General features: G+C 42.0%; 1 protein-coding gene across 7 annotated transcripts in view; it reads right to left on the minus strand.

Moving 5' to 3' along the window:
• LOC137352259 (eukaryotic translation initiation factor 4 gamma 3-like) overlaps nt 1-15,819 on the minus strand; it is a 436,424-nt gene extending 420,605 nt beyond the window's left edge. For 5 of the 7 annotated variants that reach the window (XM_068017537.1, XM_068017534.1, XM_068017536.1 and 2 more), the window contains exon 1: nt 15,456-15,819. In XM_068017537.1, the coding sequence (XP_067873638.1) occupies nt 15,456-15,517 (62 nt within the window). In that variant the 5' untranslated portion in view covers nt 15,518-15,819. The remainder of the gene's footprint in view (nt 1-15,455) is intronic. The other 2 variants (XM_068017532.1, XM_068017538.1) reach the window with 2 other exon arrangements.
• Nucleotides 15,820-26,718: the final 10,899 nt, after the last annotated feature.

Below are 26,718 nucleotides of genomic sequence, written 5' to 3' on the forward strand. Positions count from 1 at the left end.
AACCCATTTCTCCTACACCAATCTTTCAGCCTCTGGGGGCAGGGGGCAGTCCAGAACAAGCAGCATAATATTGATATTAAAGCTAGGCCATTCAAATGTGATATCAGAAAGTACTTCACACAAAGGGTAGTGGAAATCTAGAACTCCCACTCTCCTCCCCCCAGAAAAGCTGTTGAGGCTGGGGGTCTATTGAAAATTTCAACTCAAACGGATAGATCTTTTACACAACACAATGGGTAAAAAATACAGTAAAATTCAAGATAATTCTGAAACATTAACACAGTAAATCTAAGGTGAGTAAAACGTGACCAGTGAACACAGTAGATTGCATACCAGAGAGTCATGATCATGCTCAGACTACACCAATGAGTAATACAGCTGTTTTCCAGGCTATTCATATTGTTTAAAAATATTATAACATAATTGCAGCAATCTTCATATTACAGTACCAATGATCAATCTCTGAAAGTGGCAGCTGAAGTGGAAAAAAACTGTGATCAAAAGCTACTGAATAGTTCCTAAATATTCAATTGTATTTGCTTGGTTGAAGATGAGAAAAGGAGGAAGAATTAAAAACATACTTATTACTCTAACAAAATACCTTGGTAGTCAAGTGACACAAAAGCTATACTGGAATTGTTTTACTAAACAATCCAACTTAATTTACAACTCCTCTCTTCCTCATGATGAGCTAACTCTACACTCCCTCAGGCCAACTTCTATTCAGGCACGACATGCCACTCCATGGTTTTCTGCAGTATCCCAAACCACAACCAACAGTGGCTGTTGGGTCATGGTCTTGAGATTTGGTCCACCAAGTCAATCAATTTATCTAGACACCTAACCAGCTAAAGTGCTTACGACTATGCAAAGGAAAGATTCAATGCAGTGCTTCTGCACTCTCCAAGCCAGAAATCAAACCCCAGGAGCCACAATGCCTAAGAAGACAGTCAGTACCTCAGCCAAAACTAACCCCAGCTGTTCTGACAATGGCGTACATCAAAGTACAACTTTCCATGTAGTTGGTTTTACCCTCTGCACACACCTTGTCTGGACATGGCAGAGAAATCTATACGTTAACCTCGACAAAACATTCTCCTGATGCTTGCCAGGTAAATGGTTCAAGGTCAAGATTCATGGAATGATTTAAGTGCTCGTGGACAGAGACACTGAAAAATGCTTCAGCTTCACTCAGTCCCTCTCAACTTGTTCTGCTGGCTGTGTTTGAAATTTGCTTGAAAAATCAGTCAATATAAAAAATTGTGGTGGAACATACACACCAAACAAGGAACCTGTGACAGGACAGGCCTCCCTGCAGCTGATGGGAGTCTGCAATTAGGATTTGACACAAGTAAAAGACTTGTTTTTAAAATGAACTAGGTAAAACACTAAAATTGCAGCTTGGGCCAGGAATAAAACACTTGAAACGATTCTGTCGTTACATACCATTTAATCTTTGGATCTTGGCTTTAAACAAAAATGGAAATTTCAACATAAGGGTTTGTCTTTGCAGCCTTAAACAATGTCTCACACAAAGGTATTGACCAGGCATTAGCTAATTGTTTAGCTCAATGTGGAAAAATACATTTTCCAATGAGATGTCAAACAACTGCAAACTTCAGTTATTTCAGGTCCTTCTTCTTTGGCCTCCTTGTCTCGGGAGACAATGGGTAAGCGCCTGGAGGCGGTCAGTGGCTTGTGGAGCAGCGCCTGGAGTGGCTATAAAGGCCAATACTAGAGTGACAGACTCTTCCACAGGTGCTGCAGATAAATTTGTTTGTCGGGGATGTTACACAGTTGGCTCTCCCCTTGCGCCTCTGTCTTTTTTCCTGCCAACTACTAAGTCTCTTCGACTCGCCACACTTTAGCCCCGCCTTTATGGCTGCCCGCCAGCTCTGGCGATCGCTGGCAACTGACTCCCACGACTTGTGATCAATGTCACAGGAATCCATGTCGCGTTTGCAGACGTCTTTAAAGCAGAGACATGGACAGCCGGTGGGTCTGATACCAGTGGCGAGCTCGCTGTACAAAGTGTCCTTGGGGATCCTGCCATCTTCCATGTGGCTCACATGGCCAAGCCATCTCAAGCGCCACTGACTCAGTAGGGTGAATAAGCTTATACACCCTACTATTTCAGGTCCACTGCTGTAAATAACCACATTCTAACATCTTGGCATTAACCATTGGGTTTAACTGAGCCTTTGGTTATTGTTTCAGTTAGGAACATAGGAGCAGGAGTAGGCCACTCAGCCCATCAAACCTGCTCCACCATCCAAACAGATGATGGCTGATCATCTACCTCTATGCCACTTTTCCCCACTATCCCCATATCCCTTGATGTTATTAGTATTCAGAAATTTCTGTCCTGAACATGTTTGAGCTTCCACAGCCCTCTGGGGTAGAGAATTCCAACGATTCACCACCCTGAGTAAAGAAATTCCTCCTTACATCAGTCTTAAATGGCCTGCCCCTTTTTCTGAGACAGTGTCCCCTGGTTCTAGACTCACCAGCCAGGGGAAACATCCTATCCTCATCTACCCTGTCACCTGCTGCAAAAATGTTGTAAGCTTCAATGAGATCACCTCTCATTCTTCGCAACTCTAGAGAATACAAGCCTGGTTTCTGCAAGCTCTCCTCATAAAACAATCCTGCCATCGCAGGGATTAGTCTGGTGAACCTCCGTTGCACTCACTCTATAGCAATTTTATCCTTCCTTAGATAAGGAGACCAAAACTGTACACAATACTCCAGGCGCAGTCCCGCCAAGGCACTATACAACTGCAGCAAGACATCTTTACTCCTGACTCTAGTCCCCCTCTAATGAAGGCAACATACCATTTGCCTTCTTAATTGCTTGCTGCACCTGCATACTACTCTGCCTTTCTGTTTTTCCTCCCAAAATGGATCACTTCACACTTATTCACATTATATTCCATCTGCCATGTTCTTGCCCATTCACTCAGCCTATCCAAATCCCCTTGAAGCCTCCTTACAACTTACATTCCCATTTAGTTTTGTATCAGCAAATTTGGAATTATTACATCTGGTCCCCACATCCAAATCATTTATATAGATTGTAAACAGTTGTGGCGCAAGCACAACTGCGTACCCCATTAGTAACAACCTGTCATCCGGAGAATAACCCATTTATTCTTACTCTCTGCTTTCTGTCTGTTAAGCAATTCTCAATCCATGCCAATATATTACCCCCAATCCCATGTGCTCTAATTTTGTTTACGAACCTCCTGTGTGGGACCTTAATCAAGCCTTCTGAAAATCCAAATACACCACATCCACTGGTTCTCCTTTGTCGATGCTACTAGTTAACACCCTCAAAAACTCCAACAGATTTGTCAAATATGATTTCCTTTTCATAAATCCATGTTGACTCTGCCCAATCATATAATTATTTTCCAAGTGTCCAGTTATTACATCCTTTATAATAGATTACAGACATTCCCAAACTTCAAGGTAAAGCTAACAAACAAAAATGTATTGATTGTCTGGTCAATGCAGCCAATGAAAGTTGTTTTTCCTCATGATTTTTTTTTTTAAAATGAGATTCAACTTTGTGTTCATCATGGCACACAAAAAAGAAAAATTAATTTGCGCTTATATAGCACTTTGCACACCCTCAGGATGTTCCAAAGCACAAAAAAATTACTCTGAAATGTCACTGACATAATGTAGGCAAATGTAGCAAATTTGCACATAGCGAGATTCCGCAAACATCAATAAAATAGATGGTCAGTTAATCTGCAAGTAATGTTGATTGAGAAATAAGTGTTGGTCATGACAAAAGACGACTCATCTGATCTTCTTTGAATGGTGCCAAAGGATTTTTTACATCCAGCCGAGGAGTGTTTCTCATTCAAAGGACAACACCTCTAGCAGCACAACTATCCCTCTGTGCTGCACGGCACTGTTAGTCTAGACCATGTACTCAACTTTGGAGTGGAACCTAAACTCCAAGGCAAGAGGGTGTTCCAAAGAGGCAAGATCGACCATTGTGTTCTGGAAAACGGCACACTTCTCCAATGAATCATTTGGAAAGACAATTAGTTTCTACAAAGGCAAATGTAGTGAAGTATCTTTCCACATTGTTCAAATGCTTTCATACTGTAGGTAAACCAAGGAACAGCACTGGTATGATTCAGTGATGAATTGTTTGCTATGACGCAAGGATACCACCCCCCCCGCCCCCCCACCCCCCAATCTCCAGAACATGAATCGCTGTATCACTGTGGGGGGCAGCAGGAAGGACAGAATATCAGAAAATTTCCCACAAAAAAGTAAAACTCAGGTAGAAGTAGCCAGCACAAATTTAGCACCACCTTTAATGGGGAACAGAAGTTTTATGTGGAGGGAAAAAAATGAGCACTTTGCTCAAACTACACCCTCCTTGTTGTTTCAAAATATATAGCAAAAAAACATCAAACTTCAATGGAGGCCCATCATGTGGTGTCTCCTCACCTCTTGGCTGCTCCGGAGGCATCATTAAGAGGGGAACAGTGTGCCTTGGACCAGGTAATCAGCAATTATCGACCTCTGGAAAACACACCATCAGTTGAATACAGTACAGAATTCCATTACTGTCCCTGGCCTCCTAAGCTGCCACACAGTAGCTATAGGGCAAAGTTAGAACATTGGCAATGGCATACTCCAAAAGTGCTTCTAATGGGTGTGAAGTAATCTGCTTGAGTGCACAAACATCATACATCACTTCCTGGTGAACTTTCAGACAAAAGCATGACCTCCAAAGCAGTAATCTCAGGATTACTCACAGTGCCATGTGCTCGTGAGTATAGGAATAGGAGGATTGTTTGGAAGTGTGGCTGGAGAACTGGTGTAGGAGGGAGGGCATCAGATTTGAGGTATTGGGACAGGTTCTGGGGCAGGTGAAACCTGTAAAAGATGGATGGATTACACTTTAACAGGACCGGAACTAACATGCTTGCAGGGAGATTTGCTAGTGCTGTTGGGGAGGGTTTAAACTATCTTGTCAGGGGGATGGGTACCTGAGGGGTACCTCAAATTGGAAGGGAGTAAATCTGGTAACCGGAGGTAAAGTAGCAAGTGACATTAGGAGGCAAGCATCAACTATTCTTAGAATGTGGAATGTCAAAACAAGGTTAAGGGCACTCTACCTGAATGCATGCAGCATTCACAACAAAGTAGATGATATAAAAGCCCAAATAGAGGTAAATGTGTATGATCTAATTGCTATGTGGCACAGTGGTTAGCACCGCAGCCTCACAGCTCCAGCGACCCGGGTTCAATTAGTGTAGGATTAGTATAAATGGGTGGTTGTTGGTCAGCACAGACTCGGTGGGCCGAAGGGCCTGTTTCAGTGCTGTATCTCTAAATAAAATAAAAATAAAAATATAAAGTTAAATATCCAACTCAATAGAAGGCTGTGCTGAAAAATATACCATTCATTAGAAGCTAATGTGATGGTCACTTTGATGCACATCCTTCCCATCACTAAGTACGATGCAATTTATTAGCATTTTCACTTGAACTGATATTGTTTAATGTAATGGCTGCCTTCTTGCTATAATTAAATTGAACTTCCACTCCAAATTTACACCAAGATTCACATAGGTTAAGAAAAGTAAATGTTTCATTTCAACCTAAACCCTTAGGTTTTAAAATGCTCTCCTCAAACCTCACAATCTGTACTATACTGCAATAGGTCAAACAAATTTCGGTACTTTGCAATTATTCTTTCCTGAAAGATAATGAGCAAGCACTCAATACATTCGGTCCTTATTCACACAGAAACGTATGTCAAACTTATGTTTAACAATAGTTTTCAAGTTCTCCAATTTCTAGATTCCTTGTCTACAACTGTTAGAAGGAAAATAAAACAATGTAATGCTGCATCAATTGCAAAAATAAAAATCTTAAACATCGATTCTCTCAATTTTCCCCAAGTAAATAGCTGCTTCATTACTAATTGCTGGAACTCCATTTGCAGCATGAAATTGGAATATCAAAACCTTCACTTCCTGCTATATAAATAGATAGGAGTTCAACATTGAGAACCAGAAGTTACCAACTTTTCACAGAGAGGGACATATAGCTAGATCAAGACTGGAACCTCACTTACATGCCACTGAGGGGATCCAGATTAAGTTCATAACCACCAAATCTGCTTCCATCACCAATCCAGATCATAACTTACTGCAAAAAATTCTCAACTCTCCTCTGGCTCCTTTGCCAATCAGCTTCAGTCTGTGGAGGGTTTCTCTAGTTACTGACCCTTTTGCCAATCAACGAAACGTTAAGCTGTATACTATAGGATCACTCTGGCTACTCACCAATTGCTAATGCAGTACTGAGCTTATATACAGAAATGAATGGGCATCAAGCTATTTAACAGGTAAGAGAAAACTATGTCAATTGTCTCACTGCATTTATTGCATTTCTATCCATCTTTGCACATCAAACCAAGCTAATCATACATGGCTACAACAAGCAGTTTCAAAGATGCTGACAAGCTTTTTAAACATATTAATTGCATTCTAGCATTTTTGTCAAGTACTACTTCTGAAGCCTAATGGCACTGGAGCTTTTACTCCCAATCTACAGCAGCATCGTAAACTTTGTATCAATGGAAGCCAAAGTGCAGCTCACTGTACACATGTGGTGTAGAGGGAAGAAAATACAAGCAAATTAAAAAACTCCCTCTCAATGGCAGAGTGAATAAAGGCACTGCTTTTGGGATCACTGAGCCAAATAGGCCTAAAGCTCTCTGGTTCAATCCCCGAACCATGTTAAGTTTGCCACAGCTGGATGAAAGCGTGCAACACTTGGTAAGGCTTTTATTCACCCCGATCATTATCCAGAAAGTGTGTTTGTGTGGGCATGAGTGACTACTGGATCAGACTTGATCTGTGATGCCTTTTGTGGAGAATAGCTTGTCAATAATGTGTAAGTTCACACATGAAGAATAATCACTAGGAAAAGGTACTGGAAGGCTGCCACCATTTGTCGAAGTACAAGAGGCACCAGCATCAAAGTGGGGAAAAGATGGTAAAGAAAAATAAACCATTCATAAGTGAATGTTCATCTCAAACTAAACTGATGATTTGAAATGAAACCTGCCTTCTTCCTCAGATTTAACAAAATTGTAACTTGGTGTTATCACAATGATCCTTACTCAACAACATAATTGGACCGATACAAAAATAAACATGAATAAAAAAGGGAAACTAAGTATTTCATGTACTGGGTAGCCATGCACACAGTCATACTCTGAAATCTCAGTGGCAACCTACATAGAAAAATGAAGCTTATACAGAACATCTTCAAATAATGATACTATCAACAATGATACTAGGAAAACTTTGCATGAATTTTAATAACATAAAACTTTTTCAGAACAGTATTTTGCAGTTTTCAGCGGCAGGCTTTCCTCTGTTACCCAAACAGCACGTTCCAAATCTCAACCAGGACTCCTTGGGTAAGGCTCCAAGAAACAACGCAATTCCTCAAACTAGATCAAGTCATACACTACGCAAACTGAGCCACATGAAACAACTTGTATTTACATAGCACCTTCAATGTAGCAAAACGTCCCACAATGCCACATAGGGGCATTATCAAACACAATTTGACATCAAGCCATACAAGCAGATATAGGACAGATGACCAAAAGCTTGGTCAAAGAGATAGATTTTGAGAAGCAGAGGTGCAGAGAGCTTTAGCAAAAGAAATCCAGAGCTTAGGACTTAGGCAGCTGAAGGCATGGTTGTCAATGGTAGAGTGATTAAAATCAGGAATGCTCATGAGGTCAGAATGGGAACAGCATAAATATGAGGGTTGTAGGGCTGGAGAAGATTAGAGAAAGGGAGAGTGAAGCCATGAAGGGATTTGAAAACAAGGATGAGAATTTTAAAAATCGAGGCATTGCTTAATGGGGAGTCAATTGTGGTTAGTAAGCACAGTGGTGATGGGCAAATGGAACTTGGTGCAAATTAAGACACAGGCTGCAGTTGTTTGGATGACATCAAGTTTACAGAGGGTAGAATGTGGGAGACTGGCCAGGAGTGCACTGAACTGAAAGCAAAATACTGCAGATTCTGGAAATCTGAAATAAAGCCAAAAAGTGCTGCAAATACTCAGCAGGTCTGGCAGCATCTGTGGAGAGAGAAGCAAAGTTAACGTTTCAGGTCAGTGACCTTTCATCAGAACATTGAAATGATCAGGTCCAGCAGTAACAAAAGAATCAGAAACAGATGAGCTGAGGCAGGGGTGAAGCTATGGAGTTGGGAACAGGCAACCTTAGTGATAGCACGGATGTGTGATCAGAAGCCTCAGACAGTTGCCAGGGAGAGGGGTGGAGTCAGTTGCTAGGGAACTGACTGTGGTAGGGTCCCAAGACAATGACTTCGGACTTCCCAATATTTAGTTGGAAGCAATTTCCGCTCATCCGGTACTGGGTGTCAGACAAGCAGTCTGACAATTTAAAGACAGTGGAGACGCTGAGAGAGGTGGTGGTGAGGTGGAGCTGGGTGTCATCAGCATATGTGTGAAAACTGATAGTGTTTTCAGATGATGTCACTGAGGGGCAGCACGTGGATAGGAAATAGGAGGGAGCCAAGGGTAGACCCTCAGAAGACAACAAAGATAACAGTGCAGGAATAGGAAAAGGAGGCAGTGCAAGTGATTCTTTGGCTACGACTGGATAGATAAAAATGAAACCAGGCATGTGCAGTCCCAACCAGCTGGACAACAGTGGAGAGATGTTGCAGATGAATGGTGTAGTTAAGCATGTCAAACGCTGCAGACTAGTCAAGAAGGACAAACAGCGATAGGTTATCTTTGTCACAATCACACAGGATGTCATTTGTGACTTTGATAAGAACCCTTTCAATACTTTGGCTGGGTGGAAACCTGATTCGAGGGTCTCAAACATGGTGCTGCAGAAACGACGGGCACAGATTTGGGAGGCGACAGTACATTCAAGGACTGAGGAAAGGGAGGTTGGAGATGGGGTGGTAGTTTTCAAGGAAGGAAGGGTCAAGGATTCATTTTTTTTTTTAAGAGGGGTGATGATGGTAGATTCGAAGGAGAGTGTGACAGCATCTGAGGAGAGAACAGTTAACAGCACCAGGAAGGGAATTTGGACAATCAGCAGTTTAGTGGGAAAATGGCCAAGGGAGCAGGAGGTGGGTCTCAGGGACAAAACGAGCCATGAGAAGAGATAGGAAACTACAGAAAGAAGTGAATTCAGGGTTAGGGCAGGGGGAAAAGGGGGAAACTTTAGAGGACGTTTGGCCCAGTGGGGTAGAGGGAAGCGGCAGAGGCAGCTCTCAACTTTAGTGACAAAGAAGTCCATGAGCTCCTCACATGTGTTGTTGGATGTGAAGGTAAAGGCGACAGGGGAGAGGGGCTTAAAGAATCCATGGGAACAGCTAGGGTGAGATACAGTGATGGTTTTAGTGGGGTCTAGGGCATCAAAGGTTTGAACAGATCAGTAGCTGCAGAAGCGGTATGGTAAATGCTGGGCCAAAGACTAGACAGTTGAGATCTTGCAAGTGAAGTTGTTAGTGAACTGGGAGTACTTTTTTCCGCAGGGGTGATACAGAAGGAAGTAGGGTTGGGAGGGGGAAGGGGGAATATAAGGAATTTTCTGTGAATGACACGGTGAGAGTAGCGACACCCTGCAAGATGGCAAGATCAAGGAAGGTCTGTGAATATGGGTTGGGGAGCTTATATGGAGGGAGATTAAGGGAGGATACGAGGGCAACAAACTCAAGAGAGAGTACATGATGCAGAGAAAGAGGTTGAAATCACTGAGAAGTCACTGGGTGCAGAGGCTGAGGCAAAAAAAAGTGACGATATCTTGGTGAGAATTTTTTTTTAATGGCACTTAGGTGGGTGGTACAGAAAGGATTTTAACTGAGATGTGAGAGGGGTGGAGCAAGGGGAGATGTTCAAAGGAGGAAAAAGTGCCAGAGAGGTGGGGCAGACTAAGATGTAATTTGGTGACCACCACCACAATGGTCCCGGCAGGGCAAGCAATGGAAGGTATAGCCAGACAGGGAGGCTTCATTTACAGTATGGAGTCATCATCCCCCTGCCAGCTTTCTACCAAGTTCATGATGTTGATGCAATCATCCACAATAGGCTCATAGATCATAAGAACTAGGAGCAGGAGTAGGCCGTCCGGCCCCTCGAGCCTGCTCCGCCATTCAATAAGATCATGGCTGATCTTCTCGTGGACAGATCCACTTACTCGTATCCCTTAATTCCTTTATTGTTCAAAAAGATATCTACCTTAGCTTTAAAGACGTTTACTGAAGAAGCGTCAACTACTTCACTGGGCAAGGAATTCCATAGATTAACAACCCTCTGGGTGAAGAAGTTCCTTCTTAATTCAGTCCTAAATCTGCTCCCTCTAATCTTGAGGCTGTGCTCTCTTGTCCTAGCTTCACCTGACAGTGGAAACATCCTCTCTACTTGCATCTTATCTATTCCCTTCATGATTTTATATGTTTCTATAAGATCCCCCCTCATTCTTCTGAACTCCAATGAATATAATCCCAATCTACTCAGTCTCTCCTCATAAGCCAACCCCCTCAACTCCGGAATCAACCGAGTGAACCTCCTCTGCACCCTCTCCAGTGCCAGTATATCCTTTCTCAAGTGAGGAGACCAAAACTGCACATAGTACTCCAGGTGCGGCCTCACCAGTACCTTATACAGCTGCAACATAACCTCTCTGCTTTTAAACTCAATCCCTTTAGCAATGAAGGACAAAATTCCATTTGCCTTCCTAATTACTTGCTGTACCTGCAGACCAACCTTCTGCGATTCATGCACAAGGACACCTAGGTCCCTCTGCATGGCAGCATGCTGCAACTTTTTACCATTCAAGTAATAATCCTTTTTCCTGTTACTCCTACCGAAATGAATGACTTCACATTTATTAACATTGTATTCCATCTGCCAGACCTTTGCCCACTCACTCAACGTATCTATGTTCCTCTGCAAAGTTTCACAGTCATCTGCACACTTTGCTCTGCCACTCATCTTAGTGTCATCTGCAAACTTTGACACCCTACACGTGGTCCCCAACTCCAAATCATCTATATAAATTGTAAATAATTGCGGTCCCAACACCGATCCCTGAGGCACACCACTAGTGACTGATTGCCAACCAAAATAGCACTCATTTATCCCCACTCTCTGCTTCCTGTTCATCAACCAATCCTCTATCCATGCTAATACTTTACCCCTGACGCCATGCATCCTTATCTTATGCAGCAGCCTCTTGTGCTGCACCTTGTCGATGGCCTTTTGGAAATCTAGGTACACCACATCCACTGGGTCCCCATTGTCCACCTTGCTCGTAATGTCATCATAGAATTCCAAAAGATTTGTCAAGCATGACCTGCCCTTCATGAACACATGCTGCGTCTGCCCAACGGGACAATTTCTATCGAGATGCCCTGCTATTTCTTCCTTGATGATAGACTCAAGCATCTTCCCCACTACAGAGGTTAAGCTAATCGGTCTATAATTCCCCATCTTTTGTCTACCTCCCTTTTTAAACAGTGGCATCACATCTGCTGTTTTCCAATCTGCATGGGACTACCCCAGAGTCCAGCGAATTTTGGAAAATTACCGTCAGTGCACCTGCTATTTCTCCCGCCATCTCTTTTAGTACCCTGGGATGCATTCCATCAGGGCCAGGAGACTTATCAATCCTTAGCTCCATTAGCTTGTCCAACACTACCTCTTCCGTAATAATGATTGTTCCCAGGTCCTCACCTACGTTCGTCTCTTTGTCAATTACTGGCATGTTATTAATGTCCTCCACTGAGAAGACCGATACAAAATACCTGTTCAATGCCTCGGCCATTTCATCATATCCCATAACTAAATTCCCCTTCTCATCCTCTAAAGGACCAACGTTTACTTTAGCCACTTTTTCGTTTTATATATTTATAGAAACTTTTGCTATCTGTCTTTATATTCTGTGCTAGCTTTTTCTCATGCTCCATCTTACTTTTCTTTATAGCTCTTTTTGTAGCTTTCTGCTGACCTTTAAAGTTTTCCCAATCTTCTAGTTTCATGCTGCTTTTGGCCACTTTGTATGCCTTCTTTTTCAATTTGATAGCCTCCCTTATTTCCTTAGACACCCATGGCAGATTACCCCTTTTCTTCCAGTCCTTCCTTTTCACTGGAATATACTTTTGCTGAGCACTTTGAAAAATTGCTTTGAAAGTTCTCCACTGCTCGTCAACTGTCCCACCGTAAATGGCAAGGACCTTGTTCTTCCAGAGGCTTTGGAACAGGTCACCTCCCTGCTTTTCATTTGGAAAGCGTGCATTGCAGAGGGGCCTACAAGGGTAGAAACACAAAGCGTTGAATCCATACACATTCGAAAGCACTAGCTTTCATGTCGGAGACCAAATCAGTCTCCACAAGTGTTTCAATTAGATTCAATTTAAAAGCTGCAATATAAAATACTATAATCTGTGATGTAAGCCAAAGCCATGAAAAATGTTTTGAGTTTTTTTGCAAGGTCAAGAACTCAAACTATGTCACAAATGAAGACCCTTCAGTATCTCAACAGATCTTACAGCAGAAAAGGTTCAATATTTGTAATTACCCTCCCTTGTATTCTACTGACTTCCCCATCCCACATTATTTCCAGTTTCGCCATATTTTACTTGCTCAGGATTAAACAATGCGTCAGTATGGAACACTGCCACTAAAACAGCTTCAGTTTCTTTGCTGTAACCCTAGTCTTCAACTTCAAAAATGAAACTGCTCAAAGAAGGGGTAACCAAGATTGTTTCCACTTTCCCCCACAAAAATTGGATTTAACCTCAGTTGTAGAACAAACATAAAAATGTTACTCCATGCAATTACTAAAGTTGGTTTTGTAACAATGTCTTATACACATTTTAAAATAAAAACTTAATTTTAATTGTTTGGCATTAATATTTTACTCCCAAGGATACAGCACTAAACTCAATTCAAACCAATGACTGCAGACTGAGCTCACACTAGATATGGGTGTGGGCAAGCGAACAAAACTGTTTATATAGAAAATTATACACACACACACAAATTAAAACCGGGTACATTCAAATCACATATAAGAACTGTTTTCTAACACCGATTACCAACTGAACGTATTACACTGAAAAATTGCTCATATGAACTAAAATAGTAATCATGATTACTTTGCAGAAATCATGCAACAGCCTTAACACCATGTGCAAGAATAGCCAAGCATCTACTGGATAAAGATAAATACTACTTTTCCAACCTTTTTTATGCTTCTCAGAGTTCAATGCACCAGTTAAAAATGGTATCTGTGTGACACAGTCAGCACCAAGTATATTATTTACCAGGAAGTCTGCATCAGATATGCGCCTGCATGCCTTACGACTGTTAAAAAGGTACCATACTATCTAGCAAGGTTAAAGTGCCTTCTTCAGTTCCCCGGATCACTATTTAACAGGAAACTAGTACTGGGTGTCTGAGCATGCCCAACATCAGCTGTGTGGATTGGGAGAGCAGGTATCTGGCAGAGAAACCACATCCTAAAACCAAGGCCTAAAACTACAGCCTTGAACTTAGTACAACAAAATAAAGCTTTTCATAAAAAGCTTCGTCCACAAAAATTTATCAGCTTGTTCTCCGTTAAGACTGTAAATTGTATCACACTAAATCATCTACCAACCAGACAAGTAAGTAATTCAATCGCGAATGAAGATTTTTTTCTGCTTTAGTACTCTTATTTAGCATTTTTAAATTAATACATCAACATTATTTACAACATGCTAAAGGGCAATTTAACAATGAAAGGTTAATTCAAACTTATACAATACCATAAACATACTGTATCCCTGTGCATCCTGACAATAATCTAGCATTTAAATCCAAACCACTGTAACATCTCTACTCATTATCCCCATTAGCACAATGATTTATTCAATATCACAGTAAATCATTGAATGATTTCCTAATAGCCACATTCTTGGCTGCATATCAAACCCCTTCACAAACCAAATCTTACAATTTAAAATGCAAATGGTCTAATATACACCATTTTATTTCAAGTCACATTGGAATTTGCAAAGCAACATTCCTTTCTCTCCCCCCATTCCAAGGAACTACAGTGTCAATACATCTGCAACATAAAGCCACAAAACAAGTATTTTCTCCTTTAAACACAAGGTCTTCTACAAATAATACATTATAAAAACAAGAACCATGAAACAAGATTGCACCACAATACAAATTAAACATGAACAACTCAAACAGAGGTCATCACTACACACTATTATGACTGGGCTTCAGCCCAGTGATACACCAATCTCTCCATTTTGTAACAGGGCTTTTGTTTCAAGCCCGGAAGTGTAAAAATACACACGTTTACAGAGAAAAAAAAATCCCCAGATAAAATTAAATGATAAAAAATGGTCAGACTCCTGATCCCAAATTCAGGGAGGTCAGAGTACAATTTGAGTCAGAATATGAAATATGCTGCATACTGTAAACTCGCTGTATGTCACTGCACAGAACGCGTAATTGTCTATAATTCTCCATTTGTCAGCTTTTTCTTTAAAAAGATGAAAATCAATCGATATAAAACATTAGATTTAAATTAGATCTGTGGGCTTACAGGCCTGCAGATTTTAATGGAGAGCTGCAGAGTGACTGCAGTGGAGTTGGTATCTGTCTGTAACCGGCATTTTCTGAAGACGTGTCACACACATGCACAGTCCCGACCCTACCCCCACCACAGTTTAACAATTTCCCAAGAAAAAAATCTCTACAAGGAAATATTTTATTTTTAAAAAGCCACAAACAAATATATTGAACAAGAAAATAAAGAGAAAAGAAATTCTAACCCACCCAGAAAATACAAAATCAAACAATCCCACCAGATTCCCTTTCCTTCACCGGCTCCCCTACAGGGTTTTGTCTTTTTAAAAAAAAAGTAAGAGCCTGTGACTTTTGTTTCAAACACTGAAATAAAGACGTTTCTAGATGTGTTGCTACGTTTTTTTTAAATGGGGGAAGGGGTTCAAAAAGAAAAATCGAAACAAGATTACTCCCGGTTCGTCGTTAAGAGCCTCTTTCCCCCTTTCTCTCCACACTTCAATCAACATCCTTTAAATCAGCCCAAACACAAAGCAATTTCTTTCAGAAATATTTAACAATAAATCTTATTTCTTTTTTTAAAAAGACTTTTAAAAAACCTTGAACCCATCAACACTTGCAACAAGTGCCCAGAAACCAAACAGATCTTAAAGATTTTACTTCTAACCCCAAGTAACCTATAGTGACAACGTTACCCACCCAGCCCCTTAAAAAATGAACCAACATTAGTCAAAAAAGGTAAAATTCCTCTGTTAAGTTACTATTTTTTGGATTATATATATCGATAAATTGAATGTTTCCCAAAAAGTGAAGGATACGAAGCAGGCTGTTGTAGTCCTCTTATTACAGGCTGTGGTTTGGCTTTCTGTGGTAAGCTCATTTCAGGCTGAGGAAGACAAAAAAAAAAGGAAAAACCAGGCGGATTTTGTTGTATAGAGAGACAGAGAGATGTACCTCAGGGTGTCCTCCCTCAGAAGGACGTTTCCCACGTGAGTTTACCTGCAAATCACAAAAATAATAGCATTGGTAGATGGCCCAGAGTGTGAACTAGCAGCGGGGCTCGTCCTTTGAGTGAAAGAGTCAGGCCTTAGGACGGATGCAAGCGATTATTTTACACACAAACCAACATGGCGAACCAAGCCGCTCTCAGTCCGAGAAGACGGACGCCTGGCGGCCCTCGGCAACTTCCGGAAAACTTCGACGCCGGCTGCTCGGTAACTTCCGGAGAGGTTCGGCGCCCGATCTTCGGCCGTTTCCGGAAACTCGGGAGTAAGAGCTTGGTAACCAGGGGCAGTGCCTTAGATTTCTATTAACATGAAAAGAGCAATAATTATAAACAACAGGAGTGGCATAAATTGCAAACCCACGTTCATTATTAGTAAGGAAAGAACTTGCATTTATATAATGTCTTCAAAACCCTCAGGATATCCCAAGAGTGGCATGAATCGAAATAGGTTGTATTTTAAACCAAAATACGCGCTATTATCGACGAACACTTGACAGATCTGAGACCGCTGTGATGAAGACTCATTGAAATGAAAGGAGTTTTGATTATCTTTTTTTTAAAAACCTCACAAAAAAGTGCCTGTCGCTCAAACGTACAGCTGAGGACAAAAGTGAAAGACTTTAAAAAAGTTTCCGGTTTCTTGTTTATTGTTGGAGGAACATTATTGCTGAATTGTATTTGTGGGGGATTTTAACATCGAGGAGCATGTGGGCGTTAAATTCATCGAAAATGTCAGCACGTCCTGAAGCCAGCTCCAACGCGCCAACTTCCAGATTCAACTCGTGCACAATTGGCTGCGTATGCGTAACCCCTGCCAGAGAGGTGGGTTAGCAATTTGAATTTTTAAATCAATGTATTTCAACGATGTTAATCTTATTTATGGCCTACAAGGGGTAGTGAGATTGTCTCTCACAAAAGAGGTTTCATCATGTACACCATCAGCGGTGGAAGAGAAGGACTAAAATAGGGTTATCAACCTTCGAGGATTGTCGAACATACAAATTAGGAGCAGAGTAGTCCATTCGGCCCCTCTAGCCTGCTCCGCCATTTAATAAGATCATGGCTGATCTGTTTGTGTCTCAAATTCCACACTCCCATTTACCCCTGATACCCCTTGATTCTTTTGCCTAACAAGAATCTATCTACCTCTGCCTTAAAAATATTCAATGACCCTGCCTCCACCACTTTCTGAAGCAGTGTGTTCCAAAGTCGCACAACCCTCAGAGAAAAAAAATTCTCCTCATCTCTGTCCTAAAAGGACGACCCCTAATTTTAAAACAGTGCCTCCTGGTTCTGGACTCACCCACAAGAGGAAACATCCTTTCCACATCCACCCTGTTAAGACCATTCAGGATCTTATATACTTCAATCAAGTCTCCCCTCACTCTTCTAAACTCCAGTGAAAACAAGCCCAGTCTGTCCAAGCTTTCCTCATAAGACAACCTGCTCATTCCAGGTATCAATCTAGTAAACCTCCTCTGAACCACCTCAAACGCATTCACATCATTGCTTAAATAAGAAGACCAAAACTGCACACAGTATTCAAGATGTGGTCTCATCAATGCCCAGTATAACTGAAGCATAACATCCTTACTTTTATTTTCAATTCCTCTCGTAATAAAGGATGGCATGCCATTAGCCTTCTTTATTACTTGCTGTACCTGCTTGCTAACTTTTTGTGATTCATGCACTAGAACACCTAGATCCCTCTGCACCTCTGAGTTCTGCAGTCGTTCTCCGTTTCCTGGAGTCTCCAGTAATGGAAGATTAATCTCCAGGACACTGTTGCAAGAAACCTGGAATAAAGATTATAGGAGCATTAAACAAAATGTGTGGATCTTTTCACTTTCTGTGAACACTTTTGTTTATTAGTTATAAAAATATTGGAGTTGGGGGGGAAAAGTCTGTTTGACCGACAATCAAAATCAACCAATTGAATCAAGAAGAGCCTGATCCCTCTATCCCTCCGAGGCCGTAAATAAGGTTAACAAGGTCAAAACAAATTCAAACAAAGTACTGGGGTTCTTTTCTAGAGGAATAGAATGGAAAAACAGGGAAGTTATGTGAAACTAGTATAGAACCTTCGTTATACCATACTTTGATTATAGTGCACAGTTCTGGTCTGCATATTACAAAAAGTATATTGAAGCACTGGAGAAGGTGAAAAAAAGATCTACAAGGGTTATCCAGAACTAAGAGCTTATAATTATCAAGAAAAACTGAACAGACTGGGGCTTTTTCTCTCGAAAAAAGAAGGCTGAGGAGTGACATAATAGAGGTCTTTAAAATTATGAAAAGTTTCAAGAAAGCTGGCCATAGGCAAATACAAGTTCTTGCAGCTGTTTCTGTTATTTAAAGTAGCTGATTAACCAGACCCGACCTGACTGCATTGGGTTGTCACTGAAGGGCTCGGATAAAGGTAATAGTGGTGGATCCACCCCATCAAGACTGTCGTGAGCAGAGCTGAGGAGGTTCTGGAGCAATGTGCCATTTTGGGTGAAGACCGTACCTATGGAGTTCGGGTTGAAGGGGAACTGCAGTCAGATGAGAATCGGTGGCTGCATCTTGGAAGATGGGTGCTGGAGATGTACCTGAGGAGGTTCAGAGCTTTGAAGAACTTTGTGGCTGTAATTGGTGCCATATCTGCTGACTGGTCTGCCCAGTAAATCTGTGGGATCTATCTATATTGTATCTGATAGTTAATGTGTAATATGTAATATTTGTCTGTTAATTCATGTCTAATTTTTGTTGATTTTGGTTAGATTGTTAAAGTAAAAGTTTAAAAAGTGAAATCTTGTCCATTTGTTTTTTTTTAATTGGGGTTGTAAGATCATTCAGAAACGAAGCAACAGCAACATGAGGGAAAACATTTATGCACTGATTGGTTAGGATCTGAAATACATTGCTCAGAGTGTGGTGGAGGCAGATTCGATCAAGGCCTTCAAAAGAGAACTGGATAATTGTCTGAAGAGAAAACAATTGCAGGGCTGCGGAAAAAAGGAAAGGGGAGTGGGACTAGGTGAGTTGCTCTTGCAGCGAGCCAGCAGGGACACAATGGACCAAATGGCCTCCTACTATTTTGTAACCATTCTATTATTCTTTTCTTACCGTTCCTGTGTGGTGCAACACCAGTGGTGCCGGCACACTGATCAGATCCGTGCTCTGACTGTTGAGATGACAACCGCTGGGTATTTCACCAGTTTATCTTCTCCTGAAGTCGATTAATATCCTACATTTCTGAGTTTTGTGTCATTTGTAAACTTTGAAAATATACCCTGTATACCCAAGCCCAGGTCATTAATATATATCAAAAAGAGCTATGGGCCTAATACCAACCCCTGGGGAAATCACTGAATACTTCCCTCCAGTCTGGAAAAACAATCATTCACCACTATTCTGTTTTCTGTCCCTTAGCTAACTTTTTATTCATGCTGCCATTGTTCCTTTTTTCCCATGGGCTTTAGTTTTGCTCGAAAGTCTATTATGTGGTGATTTGTGAAACGTCTTTTCAAAGTCCATATAAACAACATCAACCCTTTCCATTATTCATCAAAAAAACATGATCAACTTCGTTAAACATGACTTGTCTTTAACAAAACTGACCTTTCATTATTAGCCTATACTTCTCCAAGTGTGATTAATTTTGTCCTAGATTATTGTCTCCAAATGTTTTCTCACCACTGACATTAGGCTTACTGGCATGTCGTTGCCAGGTTTATCCCTGTCCCTGTCCTCTGGGAACACCCCGTATGGAGGTTTGGAAGCTTGTGGTTAGAGCCTCTGCAATTTCCACTCTTTCCTCAGTAAACTAGGATGATTCCATCTGGAGCGAGTGACTCCTCTGTTTTGACGACTGCCAATCTTTTAAGTACCTCCTCTTTACCTATTTTTAGCCAAACTAGTTTCATTACTGCCTGCTTCTGCTACCTTGGCAGCATTCTCTTCTCAAAAGAATACCTATGCAAAGTATTCATTTAGTACCTCAGCCATGCCCTCTGCTTCCACAAGACCTTTCTGGTCCCAAATTGGCTCACCCTTCCTTTAACTATCCTTTTAATATTTTTGTGCTTTTAAAGGACTTTCACGTTCCCATTTATGTTAGCTGCTAATCTGTTTTTGTTCTCTCTTTGCCCCTCTTATTCCCTTTTTTACATCTCTACACTTGCTGTATTCAGCTTGGTTCTCCACTATATTACGAACCATATATTTGCATAAGCCGCTTTATTCTGTTTCACTTTAACCTCTATATCTTTAGACACACAGGGAGCTCTATATTTGGATGCCTTTCTTTTCCCCCCTCTTAGGAATGTGTCTGCTCTGTACCCAAACCATCACCTCCTTGAAAGCCTCCCATTGTTCATCTGCTGTTTTGTCTACAAACCTTTGATTCCAATCCACCTGGGCCAGATCCCTTTTTAACCACTGAAATTAACTTTCTTCCATTTTAATTTTATACTGGATTGTTCCTTCTCCTTTTCCATAGCTATTCTAAATCTAATGGTATTATGATCACTGTTCCGTAATTGCTCCCCTAGTGAAATGTACTCCACTTGCCCCAGTTCATTCCCCAGAACTAGATCCAGCACTGCTTCCTCCCTTATTGGTCTGGAGACACACTGATCAAGAAAATTCTCTTGTGCACATTTCAGGAATTTCTCACTCTCTTAGTCCCTTACACTGCTACTGTCCCAGTCTATATTAGGAAAAGTGAAGTCCCCCATTGTTACTAATAAAAAGGCAAACTACTGCAGATTCTGGAAATATGAAATATGGACAGAAAATGCTGGAAATACTCAACAGCATCTGGGGAGAAAGGAACAGAGTTAACGTTTCAGGTCTATGACCTTTCATCAAAACAGGAAAATATTACAGATGTAACAGGTTTTAAGCAAGCACAGAGGCAGGGAAAGTGGGAAGGCAGGAAAGAACAAACGGGAAGGTCTAACAGGTAAGAATGATTAAATGACAAAAGGGACGATCGTGCAGGCAAAAGCGGGTGGCTATGGGACAAGAAAGAATGAAAAGATGGGTCAGAGGAGGTATAAATGGCAACAGCAGAATCATTATCAGCATGTGCTGTGTGAAAAAATAAATCAGGCCAGTGGTTATGATCTGAAACTGTTGAACTTAATGTTGAGTCCAGATTAGGAAGATTAGGTACTGTTCCTCAAGCCACCATTGAGCTTCATTGGAACAGTGTAGGAGGCCAAGGACAGAAAGATCAGAGTGAGAGTGAGGCAGTGAATTAAAATGACAGATGGCCAGAAGCTCAGGGTCATGCTTATGGACAGAACGGACGTGTCTGCAAAGTAATCACCCAATCTGTGTTTAGTCTCACCACTCTAGAGGGGGCCGCATTGTAAGCAGTGAATACAGTATATTAAAATGAAAGAAGTATGAGTAAATTATTGTTTCACCTGGAAAGAGTGTTTGGGGGCCCTAGGCAGTGGGAAGGGAGGAGGTTAAAGGGCAGGTGTTGCACACCAGTGCTTGCATAGGAAGGTGCCATAGGAAGGGGAGGGGGTGTTGGGTGTTTTGGAAGAGTGGACCAGGGTGTTGCACAGGAAACGGTCCATTCGCAATGCTGAAAGTGGAGGGAAAGATGTGTTTGGTGATGGCATCATGCTGGAGGTGGTGGCAATGGAGGAGGGTTATCCATTGAATATGGAGGCTGGTGGGGTAGAAGGGGAATCTGGGCTGATTCTGGGACGAGGTTGGAGATAAAGGGGTGAGGGCAGAAAATTTGGAAATGAGATGGATACGGTCAAGGGCCCTGTCAACTATGGTGGGGGGGAATCCTCAGTTGATGAAAAAGGAAGACAAATTGGAAGCACTGTTGTGGAAGGTAGCACTGTCAGAACAGATGCGATGGAAACTGAGATACTGGAAGAATGGAATAGAGTCCTTATAGGAAGCAGGATGGGAGGAAGTGTAATCAAGGTAGCTGTGCGAGTCAGTGGGTTTATCTTAGATATTAGTTGACAGCTTGTCCCCAGAAATGGAGATAGTGACATTGAGGAAAGGAAGGAAAGAGTTGGAAATGGACGACATAAAGGTGAGGGGGGGTGGACACTTGAAGCAAAGTTTTTCAAATTCAGGGCAAGAGCATAAAGTAGCACCAATACAATGATCAATGTACCAGAAAAAGAGGTGAGGGAGGGGACCTGAGTAGGACTGGAACAAAGAATGTTCCACATATCCCACGAGAAGGCAGAGATAGCCAGGACACGTGTGTTCCCATAATGATCCTTTTATTTGGAGGAAGTGAAAGTAATCAAAGGAGAAGTTGTTCAATGTAAGAACAAGTTCAGCCAGGCAGAGGAGGAGGGGCACGGTGGATGGGGACTGGTTGGTCCTACGATGAAGAATGAAGTGTAGGGCCAACAGGCCATATTGGGGGGGGGGGGGGGGGGGGGGTGGAGGGAGTGGACACCTGTGATGAAAAGGAGATGGGTAGGGCCAATAAAAAGGAAACTATCAAACCTAGCAGAGAGCATAGGAAGAGTTGCAGATGTAGGTCACAAGAGACTGGACAAGGGGAGAAAAATGGAGTTGAGGTAGGAAGAAATATGTTCCCAGGGGCAAGAACAGGCTGAAATGATGGATGTTTGCAAATCTTGGCAAGGATGTAGAAGCAGGCCATACAGAGTTGGGGAACTATGAGATTGGAGGCCATGTGGGAAAGATCTCCAGAGGATAAGAGGTCAGTGACGGTCTGGGAAATGATGGTTTAATCTTCGGTGTTGGGTTATGGTCCAGGGAGAGGTAGGAGGAAGTATCAGAGAGTTGGTTTTTAGCCTTCTCAAGGTAGAGATCTGTTCGCCAAACAACATGAAAGGTCACAGAGCTGGAACGTTAACTCTGCTTCTCTCGCCACAGATGCTGCCTGACCTGCTGAGTATTTCCGTACTTTCTGTTTTTATTTCAGATTTCCAGCATCTGCAGTATTTTGCTTTTATTAATTTGTCTGTCGGCCTATTTAAGGCGTCAGATATGTTGGCATCCACCGTCTGCACCCTGTAATCAAAGCCTGCTAAAACTCATTTGATTGGCCAACTCTATCGCAACAATCTATTCATGGAAGAAAACATCCTGATAATAACCCGCGGCATTATCCAATTCATGCTTGAGGCGGATCCCTCCATTCGCTTTGCAATCATGACCAGTGTGCACAGAAGTCCTGTCATTACGTCACAGATTTTCTGTTGCCCCTCATTGATCATCCTTTTATGTCCTGTTATGCGGGAGAGTATCTGAGCTGGTGCGAGATAGGCATGAGTTCTGTGACGGTGCACCCTCAGACCAAAATATCTCTTTTGAGGAACCGTCATCTGCCAGGTCCATGGATTCCTGATGCGTATGTGAAGGCTCGGCTGAGAGAAAAAAACATGAATGAGCACTGGCAAGGTAAGAATGTTGCAACTTAGCATTATGAAGATGATCATATTTCACTTGCTGTTGAGATCAAGTCAACATGACTGAGTGTTGTCTGTGGATCACTGATATTTATTTCGGTCACCAGGTAGCTGGACAATTGCACTGTCTCCGACAGTCAGAGATACCGAAATGCCGCTGATCTTCATTGCTTGCTTGTCTGCAGCTGTCAAATGGGAAATCTGTGGAGGACCACCTCCAAACCTCTCCCTCTCCCTAGTTTTCTGCAGTCTCTTTTGCATCGGGGAAAGAGCAGACTGATGAGTGACTGTAATGACATATGTTCACCCCATGGGGGCAGGGCATTTAGTGAGAGGACGATTCAGGGAGAGGCATAAGATGACCTAAGGTTGAGGGTAAGTGCCAGTGGTGGATGGATAGATGAGATGTGAGGAAGCGCATAGAAAGAGAAAAATGAGTGAACTTGCAAAATAGGTGGGTGCGGGGAGTGATATGATGGAGTAGGCTTGACAAGATGGAGTGAGGATGTCGGGGGGTGATGTGCACAACAGGCTGTAGGTAAATGTGCAACTGTACTTATTTTTCCTGACCTAGTTAGGTCATTAAAGTGCTTCCTCCACTGAATCAAGGAGCGTGACACAATATTCCTGCTGCTCACCAACTGGGTCACCTCCAGCCACGCCTTCATCATAACAGTAGCAGTTTTCTTCTTCCCATTGCTGGGAAAGATTATCCCCTCCCTGCTGCTTGCTGCCCCCAGCAGTGAATTAAAGGAGGCATTGTTAAAGTGGGGGGGTGAGGGGGGGGGTGCAGCCTTTGAGCATCCTGCTTGTACAATTGCCATCTATATCCAAAACCTCCAAAGTTCTCCTAATTCTATCTTTGGATTATCCCTTTAAATACTGAAGTTGAAATTGCATTATGGAGGTCCACTCCATGCCTGCTGCTGCGCATTCAATGACAAAACCAGAAATATTATAACTGGGCGGTTGTGGTAAAATTCCACAGGCAGATGCGCTGAAACCTATTCCAGGTTTCCCACCCACTATTGCAACCCCCACGCCACTCTGAATGGGTCTCAGAGTTACTATTGGATCCTTTATGTCAGTTTAATTTTTGGAAGAGCTTGCGCCAAATAAAACCTCTTGAAATATCCACATGACATTGTGGCATCACATATTGGAGCTCTAACACACCACGGCCAGAATAGTGGCACACGTATTTGCACCTATGATGATTCCTCATACAGTGAATTCCCAGCCTCAGCAATGCTGCCATGGGAAGGAGGTCCAGTCCTTTGAATCACCTGCATGGTTTCCAAGTAGGCAATTAGGTTAATAGAAACCTAGAAGTCTGCCTTCCCTTTAATTATGCACGTACAGGAAATGTAAATTTTAAAAAGCATTAAAAAAACATAAACTGTAATATAGACAAAAATTGTGTTGTGCTGAACAGCCCAAATTGAATGTTGCACAACAGTAGGGGTGGTATCCATTGCAGCACAAACATTTAGGTTTTGTTGCAGTTTTTATCTCAAAAGTAAACCAGCCACATATTTATTTAGTTTTTTTGTGCGTCTGCACATGAAGTATTGTAAAACACACAGCGTAGACAGGCAATATGCTTCCGGTTCTGTCAGTTCTGCTCTGTAACTACCTATCAGTCAATGCTCTTGTGCTATGAAGTATGATGTTACTAATATTTCAGTCTGTTGCATTTACATAGCATCCTTAACATAGTAACAGTAAATACATTGGAATGGATAATTATGTTAAAGATACTATTTAAATGTATGGCATTATTACTGTAAATGCCCCAAGTTGCTTCACAAAGTGACGAATGAAAATATGATCAAAGAGCTATAGTTTGAGGAGGCTTTTAAAGGTGGAGTGAAACAAAGAAGACAGAGGGGCTTTGGGAGGGAATTCCAGGGTTGATATGGCTACAAGCTTTCCTACCAGTGGTGGAGCAGAGGTAGAGGGGGACCAGAATCAAAGGTCTGAAGGGCACAGGTGGGACTGGGGCTGGATAGGTTATGAAGTTTGGGAGGAACAAGGTATTTGAGCAATTTGTAAATGAGGAGATTTCTATTTTGATGTATTAGGGGCCAAGAGCGATTGGAAATTTGGGATATTTGCCAACGACACAAAAATTGGCCATGTAGTTAATAGTGAGGAGGAAAGCTGTGGACTCCAGTATATCAATGGTTTGGTTGAGTGGGCGGAGGAGTGGCAAATGAAATTCAATCCAGAGCAGTGTGAGGTATTGCATTTGAGGAGGGCAAATAAAGCGAGGGAATATACAATAAACAGGAGGATATTAAGAGGGGTAGAAGAAGTCAGAGACCTTAGAGTGCATGTCCACAGGTCCCTGAAGGTGGCAGGACAAGTGGATAGAGTGGTGAAGAAGGCATATGGATTACTTTCCTTTATTGGCCGAGGTATAGAGTATAAAAGCAGGGATGTGATGCCGAAACTGTAGAGAGTGCTGGTTGGGCTACAGCTGGAGTATTGCTTGCAGTTCTAGTCACCACATTACAGAAAGGACATAATAGTTTTGGAGAGAGTACAGAGGAGATTTACAAGAATGTTACCAGGGCTTGAAGGTTGCAGCTATGAGGAAAGATTGGATAGGCTAGGGTTATTTTCCCTAGAACTGAGGAGGCTGAGGGGTGACTTGATTGAGGTGTACAAAATTATGAGGGGCCTAGCTAGAGTGGGCAGGAAGGACCTGTTTCCCCTGGTGGGGAGCTCAGTTACCAGGGGACACAGATTTAAGGTGATTGGTAGAAGGATTAGAGGGGACATGAGGGAAAACTCGTTCACCCAGAGGGTGGAGGGTGTCTGGAATTCACTGCCAGGAATGGTGGTAGAGGCAGAGATCCTCAATTCTTTTAAAAGGTACCTGGACATGCACCTGAAGTGCTGTAACCTGCGGGGCTATAGACAGGTGCTGGAAGGTCGGATAGTTTGGGCAGATAGTTTATTCAGCTAGCGCAGACACAATGGGCTGAATTACCTCCTTCTGTGCTGTACTTTTTCTATGGTTTATGGAAGTTCCTCTGTGAGAAATTATTCATATGCCACTCTGTACTTCCTCTTGACACATTGCCCAAAATTGGGAATTCATTTTTAAACATTCCTGACACAAACATATTTCCTACCTTACTCAAATCTATTATTAGGGATGGAGTTACTGAGCATTTGGACAAATATGAAATAATCAGAGAGAGCCAGTATGGATTTCTAAGGGTATGTCATGTCTAATGAACCTAGTTGAATTGTTTGCTGAGGTAGCTAACATGGTAGATAAGACGGTGTGTATTGATGCTACTTATATGGACTTCTAGGAGGCATTCGATAAGGCTCTCCATAAGCGTCTGTTAACAAAAGTGAAAGCACATGGAATTGGAGGCAATCTATTGGCTTGGATGTGGAATTGGTTAGCAGATAGGAAACAGAGTAGGAATAATGGGTATGTACTCCAATTGCAAGGGTATGACTAGTGGTGTTTCCCCCCGCCCCCACAGGGATCTGTAGAAGGACCTCAGCCTTTCATTATATTTATAAATGGTTTGGATGAAGGAATAGCGAGCCATATATATCCCAAGTTTGAGGATGATATCAAGTTAGGTAGCATTGTAAATAGTGTAGATGGGAACAGAAAGTTGCAAAGGGACA

This window comes from Heterodontus francisci, chromosome 37, assembly GCF_036365525.1.
Source record: "Heterodontus francisci isolate sHetFra1 chromosome 37, sHetFra1.hap1, whole genome shotgun sequence".
Classification (NCBI taxonomy): Eukaryota; Metazoa; Chordata; class Chondrichthyes; order Heterodontiformes; family Heterodontidae; genus Heterodontus; species Heterodontus francisci.